This window comes from Pholcus phalangioides, unplaced genomic scaffold (assembly GCF_987345545.1).
Source record: "Pholcus phalangioides strain wild (caught in Gottingen) unplaced genomic scaffold, Ppha-v1.0 ptg000003l_1, whole genome shotgun sequence".
Taxonomy (NCBI): domain Eukaryota; kingdom Metazoa; phylum Arthropoda; class Arachnida; order Araneae; family Pholcidae; genus Pholcus; species Pholcus phalangioides.
In genome coordinates this window covers 7,813,613-7,827,003 of record NW_028301596.1, presented here as the reverse complement: position 1 = coordinate 7,827,003, position 13,391 = coordinate 7,813,613, and the positions used below count along the sequence as shown (strand labels likewise).

At 36.4% G+C, this 13,391-nt stretch overlaps 1 protein-coding gene across 3 annotated transcripts in view; it reads right to left on the bottom strand.

Annotated features, from left to right (window-relative positions):
• Positions 1 to 8,253: 8,253 nt before the first annotated feature.
• LOC149087984 (lachesin-like) overlaps positions 8,254 to 13,391 on the bottom strand; it is a 294,258-nt gene continuing 289,120 nt past the window's right edge. For all 3 annotated transcript variants that reach the window (XM_089243370.1, XM_089243378.1, XM_089243387.1), the window contains one exon: positions 8,254 to 11,083. In XM_089243370.1, the coding sequence (XP_089099496.1) occupies positions 10,968 to 11,083 (116 nt within the window). In that variant the 3' untranslated portion in view covers positions 8,254 to 10,967. The remainder of the gene's footprint in view (positions 11,084 to 13,391) is intronic.

Genomic DNA, 13,391 nt, shown 5'->3' with positions numbered 1-13,391 from the left:
GTTATTAATATAGGGTAGGGGTTTCAAACCTGAAGTTCCTCGCGGAACCATTGATAGTTATTATAAGGCTGTTCGACGGAATCCTTGATGATGATGAGATTGTTCTACGTAACCAAAACACGTGTTTGAATATTCAACCAAAAAAAAGTCCGTATTTTCGTCTCAAAAATATCAGCCCCAGGGCATATGAAAGAGGTCTTGGACAAGGGGGAACTCCAGCCCTTAGGCTCGAGATGATCCCCTCTCTCATTATTTTTGTTTTTTCGCGTTACAAATTCATAATGGATGGATCCCGTTAACAGTCTGACCTGAGGGTTCGCTAAAGACCCCCCATCTACTGCAAGATGTGGAGGTCATGGGTCCCCTTACTGTTCCAAGATGAGATTCATGTGTTTAGATGACCCTGATTATCCCGTAAAGTACACGTAAATTCTGGAATCCAACAATCCTCACTTCCAGTGGATGAAAAATTCCCAAAAACCAAATCAAGAGGTTTGATCATAACCATCACCACACAGGAGGAAATCTCCCGTACAAAAGTCAGACATATTCTTCAACAGATGCTAACCATTGAATCATGGTGGTGTTAATTCAAGTTAAAGGTGAATATCTTCTGAGTACAAAATCAAGCATACATACTCAATGATTTTAGTGAGCACTATGCCCCCCCCCCCCCTGCAAAGGTAGGCATGGCAGGGCTCTGGCACTGGGACCCGGGACAAATCTTATTATTTTTGTTTTCTTACCTTATAAATTCATTATAGAGGATGCCCTCCATACATCTCAGTCCAGGGAGGCTGGCTCTAGATTGTGGGGGCATGGGTAAGCAACATAGAATTTTTCTCTGCTTAGCCAAAAAGAACACCTCTGTTTTTGGACAACAACAACACGGAAGCATTCTCAGTCACTTTCAGATTCTAAACTTCCATACTTTGCAAACCTCACCACGAAAAACTCAGTAAAAAACTCACCACGAAAAAGCTCACCATGAAAAAAATGGTGCCTTTCTTTGTTACCTTTTGTTTATGACTAATAAACGAATCAATTTTTTTTACTAAAAAAATTTGATTAATAAAAATATGCTTTCTAGAAAATATTGAAAATAAGTGTACACAGTAAACGCCATACATACATATATATATATATATATAATTGATTTTCTGTGTGTGTGTGTGTTCTCTATACAAATCTACAATTTTATATCAATTGTCACCAAATTTTGCATATATACCAAATGGGAACCGACTTGAACGATAGGCTACTTTCAAAGTTCGTCAGAGCAGGGCAAATACCCGAAACGGGCAAAAAAACTGTCTGTCAACAATGGTTTTTGGGCCTCAACAATCACTTTCGGAACGTTTATTTTTGTTACTGTGATTCCCTAGTAATGTATTTAAAACGTGTATATTCCTTTACAACCTGCTCGCGGGTTGTTAATGGTGTTGCCCGAGTTTTGTAAGGTGAATTGTTAACCTCGGACCAATGGTGCTCCGGTGATATAGAATGTATATATTTTTAACATGTAATTTTTTTTTTTTTTTTGATTGAGAAAATAAATGCTCCCTTCGGGGAACCCCCGTATGGCGAATCACATTCGCCGGGTCAAGGAAAGTAACTCATATTCCTTTACAATGATTTGCCACTTCTTTGACACTGCGATTATATACGTATAATAGTTTATGCCTTTGTAATGGTTTGCCGCATTTTCAATACTCCCAGTAATGAGGCTTTTTGAATAGAGCATGACTTTGAGGGTCAGGCGAAGGATGATCCCCATAGAAGTCCGTGTTAAAATTGCCGATTTTACTGTAGAATTGCGGAAATTTAGCGAAGGTTTCCGCCACATCAATAATTTTAAAAATTGTATTGAATTTTAGATTTTTGAAATATATATTGAGTTTGCTTAGGGCGGTATTCACCAACATGGTTTAAACTAGTCACGATTTTTTGATAAGAGATCGACACGGATTGGTTGATTGGTTATATTCAGGTTTTTAACTAATTTATTATTTTGTTTTCTATTTTGGTGCACCCTTTCACATCTGCAGGTAGTCTGTGCCAGAAGCAGATTCATATCATCTTGTTACTATCACGCATTTACCTATTCTGGATGTGTCAGTATTATCCACACACGTATGGGCTTTTGCCCCACTTTTCATCCAATAACGAAACTCCTCTCGAAGTCTACCAGTGCGTAGATCCATTTTTTGAATGTCTGTACTTTGTAAATTTTTTGAATGAACATTCGCATTTGAATTCAGGAATACAAAGCAAGGGGAAGATGTTTAAAGACCAACTAATTTGCCCGTGTTTCACTGTATTACTGATGGTGAAGACAAGTCTCTCTCTGAGATTTTACTAGTGCGACACTGGTAAAATTTCACTGAATTAAACTGCACTGTCGTCGCTGTTTGGAAGGGAGTTATTGGATCTGTACCTTTCTTACATCACCCCTGCGTCCGAAACGTTTTTACAGCTTCAGCCGGTGATTCGTGTATGGCGTAAAACAACTTAATCAATAGTGCTTTGTCCACCAATGCCAACATCACGAAAATTCGCTAATGAGCTGTTGATCGTAGACCCTGCATTTTATAGGAATCATATATTACTATTATTCCTGTGTATTATAAAGCGCCCGAGTGGCGCAGCGGTAAGATGCTCGTCTTTGTCTGTGAAGGTTACCACCAAGGTCCATGGGTTCGATCCCGGCTATAGAACGTCAGAAGCAAGTTCTTTACCTACCGAACCTGAGACGACCACCGATGGATGCAGCCTTCATTTCCCACCCAACTCCACTGGTTAGAAATTGCCGTATGACGATATATGACCGGAGTTGGTAAAGTATACATTACATATGTACTACATATATAAGTATATATTCACATTCAGATATCACTCTCCGCAGCAGAGAGTAGCATCGTTTCTCTCTTATATGTCAAAATCTGAGGGCTATTAGCTGTGTCAGGAGGCTGTCCACATGCGCAGGCCCATTCAGCGCACATATATATGCGCTAAGGGACCAAAATCTCAGTCCTCTGTAGCTAAATGGAGGAGCACTCGCCGGACAGCGAGGGTTTGATGGTTCGATTCCCCGCAGGTACATGTGAATTATCTTCCGAACTTCGTCCATCTCCGCCTGGTATATATCAAGTCTTTCGTACTTCGTGTAAAAAGCGGGGAAGTGACATCGTTTCTCCTTATCCCTCCGGAGATTTTCATTTTATGCAGCGCCCTCTATCGACCAAAACCTGAACTAATTTTTATTCCGCACCGAAAAGAATTCCCTTCCGTGAGAATATTTTTCTTAACATTATTAATTTCTATGAATGTTGCTTACCACTTACGAATTTATTCGACACCCCTTATATCGTGGGTTCCCAACAGCGATGCGCGCCCGCTGACCATTACGTTGGCACTCGAATAGAGAGAAGCTGGCCACCTCTGCGTTAATATGCCTTTTATTGAGAAGCAATTCTCCCCGGGAGAATTTCAATACTGAAAACCACAAAAAATAAGGTTGGCATCCATCTCTCCGTTCAAATTTTACTGAACAGAAAGTCCCCAGCGAAAAAAAAAAAGACGATTTTTTTGGATATTTTATTTCATCACAGATTTGAACGACAGATTGTGTATGTGTGTGTGTGTGTGTGTCTGTATATATACTCCGCAAACTTTATACTCATGAATATACCACCGAAAGAATTTCCGCTTCTTCAAATATTGCGCGCACATTTTTAAAATATTTTGAGAGGGGGGCGCCTGTCATCACATACACAAACACACACACACACAGAGGCTCCTTCTCCGCGCAAAATCTTTCATTTCTTTTTATTATAATCTTGCCTATTCTCTATGTTCTCGAAATTTGAATTGCAAAGTTGAAGAGGCTCCATTATTCTTTGGTATAGTTGGATTCTTGCTTGACTTGCCCTCCTCTTTATTTAGGCACATAATGGACCGATAACTTCTCATACCAATGTGGGCCGTTGTTCTCTTAAGTCTTTTCCGTCTTCAAAATATGAACGGAAATTTGTGTTCTTGTATATATTTAAAATTATATACGTATCAATTTCCATGGTATCAATTACTGTTATTTGTTTCGTTTTTCTTTGCTCGAAACAATTTAAGGGGGAGGACTCCTACCGTTTAAAATGGTGAAAAAACTCAAATATTATTCATCCGTTGATTTATTTCAAATTTCTACCATGTACAGGGTGATTCAGAAAAGAAGGGGGAAAAATTTTAAGAGGTGATAGTGCAAACCAATCAAACAATTGTCATCAAAGAATGCATGGTCTAACATGAAACCCAAACGCGTTTGCGTATGCACAATGAAATACAGGGTGATTTAGAAAAGATGGGAAGAACTTTAAGAGGTGAAGAACTTTAGCCAATTCGCGAATTGACCGGCCGACTCCCCAATCATTTCTGAAATTCGGACTTTGGCCAAAAACGCTCGGACACTTCGCGAATCGGTCTCATCTCGTTCTAGCTTTCGGAGTAACACATATACATATACAGGGTGATTCAGAAAAGATGAGGAAAAACTTTTAAGAGGTGATAGTACACACCTATACAAACAATTGTCATCACAGAATGCATGGTCTACCACGAAACGCAAACGCTCTACCGCGTTTCGAAACGGCCGCGCCGCAAACGTTAAAACGGCTTTCCCGTTGAAAATTATCGGGAGAAAAAAGAACACCATGCATGCAAATATAACCTGGGGGGAAGAGGAAGAAACTGCATAAAAGGCGCGGGAGCCAGCCCTGTGAAATTATTCCAGCGTGCCACCGTTCCAACCACCGTTGATGGCCACCGTTGATGGGCGCACTTTAGTAATACTGAAAAAAGGCAAATATGCATTTCATTTACCTACATTCGTGCTGCCTCTGTGGTGCTTCCGTTTGCAACTCCGTCTGCTTTTTCAGTATTGCTAAAGTACGCCATTACGTTACAACTGTTAGAACAGTTCCACTCTGGAATAACTTCACAGGGCTGGCGTCCGCGCCTTTTATTCACTGTAACGAAGATTTGCATGCGGTTTCGCCTTTTTCTCCCGGGACACATTTGCATACATGGTGTTCTTTTTCCTCCCGATAAATTTCATCAGGAATGCCGTTTTACCGTTTGCGGAACGGTCGTTTCGAAACGCGCTAGAGCGTTTGTGTTTCATGTTAGACCATGCATTCTTTGATGACAATTGTTTGTATCGGTGTGTACTATCACCTCTTAAAAGTTTTTCCCATCTTTTCTGAATCACCCTGTTTATGTGTTACTGCAAAAGCTAGAACGAGGTGTGACCAATTCACGAAGTGGCCGAGAGTTTTGGCCAAAGTCCGAATTTCAGAAATGATTAGGGAGTCGGCCGGTCAATTCGCGAATTGGCTAAAGTTCCAGCCATCTTTTCTGAATCACCCTGTATTTGATTGTGTAGCTACCCTATGCGAGTACAAAAATTTTATACATCTTTAATACTTAGTTGTTTACAAGTTTTCAAAAAATTCTTCAAAAAATAGCTTGTGAGAATAAACAATATACACGCAATACATAACACACGTTTTTTTGCATAAAAATATTTATTTCCCACCTAAAGATTTTACACAGTTGATGCAATTTTTTTTTTCACAAGACATTCCAATATACTGTATATACACATATATAGCATTTGCATTAACCGCAACATAATTATATTCACTATGCATAATATATATATATATATATACATGTACAATAATATTTTATTTGAATTTATTTTTTGTTTTTTTAATTCAGTTTTGCAATTTTACAACATGGAAGAAAATTTCACGATCTTTTTCATTGGTTTAAAAAAAAGCATCATAATCTATTTCATTCCGCAAAATATTATTAAATTTTTTTCATAGTATATATTTTTCAGCGTATGTGTCAAATTTAAGAAAAAAAATCTATGGAAATTTAATAAATGGGGAAAATTTTTTCGGAAATCATTAACCTATTTGATTAATTTAAATGGCGATATGATACGATGACAATTATGTGAATATACATGAATTTATTCATATAAATTGGAAATTAAAATTGTATTTACTGTCTTCCATCTCCATATTTCTATAATTGAATTTATAATCGCGGGATTTATAGTTATACTATTAGTAATTACTGTATTTTAGTAATTATAATATTTGAGATGTGTGCTGAATTGGTACATTAATATTTCTTTGATCAAAAATTTGATTCTAAAATATGCATGTTATATATATTACATTTACTACTCGGCAGTCATATTTCATAAATGAAATTTTAATTATTATTATTAATATTATTTTTTATATATTTTGGTGGATTCAATTATGAAACGAAAGCAATATGGAGATGGATGGCGGCCGTGAGAAATATAAATGATTGCGAATTAGTATACATTGATTCATTAAAAAAGAAATTGTAAAAATAATTGGACTGAAAACTTTTTATAAAAACATTTTAATTATTATACCGGTTGTAATTATTTTCCTCAATAATAATTATTTTCCTCAATAATAATTATTTTCCTCAATAATAATTATTTTCCTCAATAATAATTATTTTCCTCAATAATAATTTAATAATCCGTTTAGAACGCGGGGATATAAAATTTAGTACTCATGGAAAATGACATGAAGTTAGTTTGATATATTTGTTTACGATAACTAAAAAACCTTATAATTATATTTATAATTGATAATTTTGAACTAACCAATACTGAAAAAAAAAACTGAATTAAATGCCATTTTAATGCACTGATTATATTAAAATTTTAAAATTCAAAATGAAGTCGATGATTAAGAAAATTTGCAAAGTCTAGACGTATTAATGAAAATTATATTTATATGGATATTATATTGAACATATTGTTTGCCGATTCCTCAATTCATTAAAAAAAAGGCGACTGAAATAAATTAATTTATTCCAATTTCCATATCATCGCTATCAAAATAACGCGGGAAAGGAAATTAAGTATTAATATAATGAGCACAATCAAATACAATATCACGTAAGTAATATTGATATGAGAAATGGGGAAAAAAGAAGTGACGGAATTAATTTACTATAAGTTATTTCATTAACGTGAAATGAGGGAAAGTAATTATTCATAATAAGGGGGCCGTTCAAGTATTACGTCTGCAAATTTTTAGCTATTTTTGACCCCCCTGCCCCCGTCAGCACTGCTCCCTACCTCCTAACGTATATTGGTGGGATCAGAAACGTACGCGGGATGGGGGGGGGGGCATAGGGGGCTTGTGCGCTCCCCCCCACACGAATATTTTTTTTTCTTAATGTAAAAAACATTTAACAAAAAATTAAAATTTCGAAAGAAAATACCTTTATATGCTATTATAATCGATTTCTGTTAATTTCAGTGCTATTTGAAGGGTAAGAACTCAAAATTTCTCTGTTCGAAATTCCTTGCGGTCCACCCTTCAAGCCAGTGACTCCCAACGTGGGCGTTAACGCCCCCTGGGGGCGATGGAAAGTTCCGGGGGGGGGGTGATGGGAACTACGGGTATAACATAGGATCCTATGGGTTAGATTGCGTTGGGGGGGCGATGGGAGGAAATAATTTCTGAAGAAGGGGGCGATGGGACAAAAAAGGTGGGGAACTATGCTTTAAGCCACTTATGGTAAACCTTGCACCCGCCGACCAAATGTGGCCCTGAAGGTTATCTGATGTGGCTTGCCCCCTCACACCTAATTTTGTAAAAATGAACCAAGTGCCACATTTACAGATCGCTTAAATTACCCGTAGCACAATTCCAGAGCATTTGAGTAACCCGCGACACAGCACTTAAACGAACCGTGGCAAATTTAGAGATTCCTTGAGTGACATGTGGCACAGTTTTAGAGCACTTAAGCGGCACCCAGTGCGGCTCTACATCACTTAAGTTACCCGCGGAACATTCCAAGATTACTTAAGTGATCAGTGGCATAATTACGGATCACTTGAATGAGGCGTGACACAGTTCCAGATCACTTAAGCGGCCCGGACACATTTCCAGAGCACTTGAAGGAACCGTGAAACATGTAGAGATCAATAAAGAGCCTCTTTAGGGCACTTATCAATAAGGAGAATGTCAGTTCAGGTGCCCAATAACTATGGAAAGGTTTTTTTTTTTCGTTTTTGGCGCACTGAATAAGATACCATTAAGTATATTTCATATCTTCATAAAGGGTGGTCGATGACGTAAGCATCATCCAACCCCCCCCCCCCCCCACTTGTCATCAAAAGCCAGCAAATCGGAAACCCCCCTCCCCACCTATGGATGCTGACGTAATACTTGAATGACCCCTAACGTCTTATGAACGGGAAAATACCAAAAAGTCTTTAGATGATATATGAAGTCAATTTATATGAAATAAACGCGGGCCACATTTTGATATCTTAGAATTAATCGAATTAATTGACATTTTAATGCACTGATCATATTAAACATTTTAAAATTGAAAATGCAGATGGTTATTAAGAATTCACAACAAAAATTTTAAAAAAAAACTTATCAAAATGTCAATTTCTAGACCGATATGCTCAACCTGTGGCCCTCGGAAGCATCGAATGTGCTACGACAAATTAACGAACCACTCAAGTTGGCCCACGAATGATTACCAAACCATTTACGTAGCTCGCGGAACATTTCCAAATTACTTGAGTAACCCGCGGCACTCCTCCAGCTCATTCAAGTGGCTTGTGGAATATTTGCAGATTACTTAAGTCACTGCGGCACATTTACAGATGACTCGAGCAGCCTGTGGCAAGCTTCCAGATTACTCGAGTGGCTCGCAACACACTTACAGCTTTCTTTCGCGGCCCGCGGCATTTTTATAGGTCATGTTGGTGGCTCTTGGAACATTTCCAAATCACTTGAGTAACCCGCGGCACTCCTCTAGCTCATTCAAGTGGCTTGTGAAACATTTGCAGATTACTTAAGTCACTGCGGCATATTTACAGATGACTCGAGCAGCCTGTGGCTAGCTTCCAGATTACTCGAGTGGCTCGCAACACACTTACAGATTTCTTTAGTGGCCCGCGGCATTTGTATAGATCAATTTAGCGGCTCTTGGAACATTTCGCAGCTCATTTAAGTAACTCGAAGGGAATTGCCAGATCAATTGCATTGCCCTCGGCACATTTCCAGATAACTCAAGTGGCCCGCGACACGTTTCCAAACCAATGAAGTGACCCGCACGCTCCAAAAGTTTGAGCACTTTTGTTGTAGACATATTAATGAAAATTACAACTACAAGATATCATATTGAACATATTTTTCGAGCAGATTCCTCAATTCATTAAAATGGCGACTGAAATAGATAAATTCATTCCAATTTCCATACCCTCGCAATTAAAATAACACGGGAAAAGAGAAACTGTGAACACAATCAAATACAATACCACGTAAGTAATATTGATATGAGTGATGAGAAAAAAGAAAGTGACGGAATTAATTCATTATAAATTATTTCATTAACATAAAACGAGGGAAAATGAAAAAAATAAAATAAATTTCTTTTCAATAACGTCTCATGAAACGGAGGGAAAACCTCCAAAAATTCTTTAGATGACATATGCTGAGATATGAAGTCAATTTATATTCGTAAATAAGGGGTGAACGGGCTCCATTTTGTTTTCTGTTCAATTCACGTGGTCGAGTGATTCCTTTCACGAAGCTCGTTATATGTAATTAAGCTTTGTCGGTTTCCTCCAAATATGTATATTTATATGAATCAAGGGAAAAATTTTTCTTTTCCAGCTAAAAAGAGATATATAATATTGAATGTGTGTATGGAATATATCTCTCTCAGACCCAAACAAAGGAACATTCATCCAATTCTCGAGGAAAACCGATAAGAAAAGCTAAAAACCTGGGTGTTTTGCTCGAATAAACCTCAAAAGTTAATTTGGCGAGGGCTTAATTTACTTGGTAGAAAGAGAGATATATACGCACACATACACAGAAAAGCATATTTATAATTAACAAAGTAATTAATCACTCTCTGTAAGGATATTTGTGTGTATGTGTGTGCATATACATATGCGATTTCGCGTAGTTTTGAGCCGTATCTCGCGACTTTTGCCGTCTTTTAGTGCAGATTTGGGAGAACTAAATGATGAAAAGACGGCGAGAGAGAGTTTGCCTTTTCATTTAACAGATAAAAAGGAAAACTGACTTTTCACATTCTGATGAGCAAATACAAATGGAATTAATTAGAATTTCCCCATCTTGCATCTCAGTAGTTATATATAGTTTCCCCCCCCCCTCCATTCCCGAAAAATCTCACTTTTCTCTTAGAAATGTTTTTCCCTTATAAATGTTACTTTCAACCAAATTTGAGCATTCCTCGATACTAAGATTTTTTCCTTTTTGAAATATTGTGCACATGCAAATCACCACAAAACCACGGGTAAAAATTTCCATCAACATACGAATATTTGGTGTGTGTGTATGAATATATGGGGGAGGGGGGAGGGTTTATTATATATTTCCTTTCTCTTTTTTTTTTCCGTCCAGTAAATTTGCTTTTTCTCGTGAATTTCCACGAGATTTTCTGGTGAAGAAAAATGTCTTTTCGAGGGGGAAAAAGATTTAATTTTCGCCGTCAAGGAGAAGAGAGAGCGTCAAAGAGAATTGTAACATCCAATTTTCCGTATTATATTTAATGTACTCTTTTTGATATATATATATATATATTTTGATGAATTTCTCCTCTCTCCTTTCATATAATCCTTAATGAGTGTCCCGTTTTTAATGAGCAAGATTTACTGGAGTCTTTTCAATGTTGATGTTGCAGTTTTATATGTATGTATGTATAGAGTCTCTCTCTCTCTCTCTTTTATTCCGGGGAGCCTTCAGAGGTTTTTCGTTTTTTTTTTTCTCCGTGAGAAATAACGTTTTCCACTCGAAAAATTCATGTCCCGTTTTTTTTTTTTCGTATGTTTCCTCCTGCATTGAAAAGTGTTACGTAACCATAGGCTGCACAGAAGAAATCGTTACGGTGAGGACGATGAAAGACGCTATAGTTCTGTAACTGATGCCATTCCCCAAGGCTTGAGTTCCACTCCTTTTCCCTGGTACTGGAATAAAGTAAAAATACGAGAGTATCCATAAATTAAACGCTCATTAAAAAGAAAAATTACCGTAAATTTTAATCAAAATCACACAAGTGATATTTTCATAATTATTCTCATCCGAATGTAGGATTGAGTATTCTCATTTGGATTAATGGGGAAATTCATTCGTCCAATAAGACCTCAATTTTTAAATTGGGGTTTTGAAAATTGAAATTTACAAGTACGTCATGGAGTTTATGAGTATATATATATGTATTCGTTCATTATATTTCTGGTAATATTCGGAATATTTTAGAGATAGATATGAGGGATTGATTAATTTTTATCCTCAAAGAAAAGATCAAAAGATTTATCTGTAATGGTTTTAAAAGTATAGAAAATGATTATGGCGTATGTGAAATAGGACATTGCCTTTGAAGGATTATAATAACAAACAAGAATGAAAGAAAAATACAATTTTTTTTTCGTTATTAATCAATTTTTTTAAGCTAGCGCACTGTATAAAAAAATGCGTATAAGTTTGTTAATTGATGTTAATTCGATTAGAATATACAGGGTGTCCAGTAAGTGTTAATGCGGCCTTTTTCTCATCAATCGTCCATCTTAGAGGTGGAGTTTGAACTTAAAAAAAACGCTTAAAAGATGTTCCAAATTACCCTGTACCAGTTTTGAGAGTGATAATACCGTGTATGTAACATAAGAATTATAAAGAATTATGATATTATATTATGAACTATTATATTAAAAATAATTATAAAATAAGAAATCTAAATTTTCATACGGTCCCCACCCCCTTGTCCTCTAACTTCCAATTATGAAGTTGTTGCCCTCTATCTCCTGAGGCCAACACAAAAAATTCCATGTTTCTAAGCGCACTATTCGCTAAGATATTTAAATTCGGAAAATTGGAGAAAAGTTATGAAATAACAGCAAAAAGTAACGGACAGCGCTTCTTTCCTTCATTTATGCTCCCCTTTCCCAACTTTTTGTGGATATTTTTGAATTCGAATATTGCACTTAGAAGCTTGCAATTTTTGTTCTCAGCCTCAGTAGAGACAGCGCAGCAACTTTCTAATTGGAAGTTAGAGAACGGGGGGGAGGGAAGGGCATATTTATTTTCACTCTCAAAACTGGTATAAGGAGACTTTTGAACGCCATTTGAGTGTTTCTTAAATTGAAACTATACCTCTACGACGGACGGTTGATGAGATAAAGGCCGTATTAACACTCTTACGGGACACCCTTTACATTGTAATGTATTCAAATCCAATTTTTTATTCGTACAATGAAAAAAAAAAATCCATTAGGTTTTAAATTCAATTTTATTTTTTAAAAAAGTGAAAATGTGCAACGGTCACGAAAATATTGGGAGTTGGGATATATATATATATACAGTCAAACCTCGTTAGTGCGTCACCCGGTTAACACGTCACGGTTGATCCGCTTACCGGATCACTTATTGGAAGTCCCTATTATCTTCAGGCAGGAAATGGCACAGCTATGGCTTACTCCGTTTAATGAGTCACTCCGCATATCAAGTCATATTTCTGTTCTCCCAAGAGTGACTCATTAATGAGGTTTGACTGTATATATATTTTGGTAAAACATTGTCGAAAGAGGTTACTTAATTCAAATGACAGTGCGCAGAGGTAAAACTAGGTTCATCGAATTCCAGAAATTATCCATTATTGAATTTCAGAAATGAAGAACGTGAAAAATTTTGTGAATATTACAAAATTATTTTGAATATTTATATATATATTAAATATTTAAATTATTTTGTTTTATATTCCGAAATTAAAAAAAAAATTAACAGAATTAATGAATACTTCGAGTAAGGCTTTATATCGTTATAATATCATTGTTCCACAGCAAATACAAATAAAAAATCAGAAGCCACAGCTGGTGAATTGCCAATAAAAGTGGCAGGAAAAAGAAAAAATTAAAAAAAAGAAGAAAAAAGTAAAAATTGAGAAACAGGAAAATATGAATGAGTAAATAAAATAAAGAAACATTACTTTAATTTATTTAAAAATGAATTAAAAGCGCTGCACTTAAAACTGCAGTTGTCATTCATTTAACCCTCTCAGTGGCAATCCCGAGATATTTCGCCAAACTCGATCTGCTTTATTTCTGTCACCACGAGATATTTCGTCTTCTAAAAACGCAATGAAGCTGTTTTAACAATAAACATGTTCCATCTCCCCCTCCAACCAATCAACTGCCAGTGGGCGGAGTTAGCTCTTGTTCAAGGTTATACAAGAAGCAGGGAGAAAAAGAGGGAATGAAATATACGCTCAGTATATGTAGT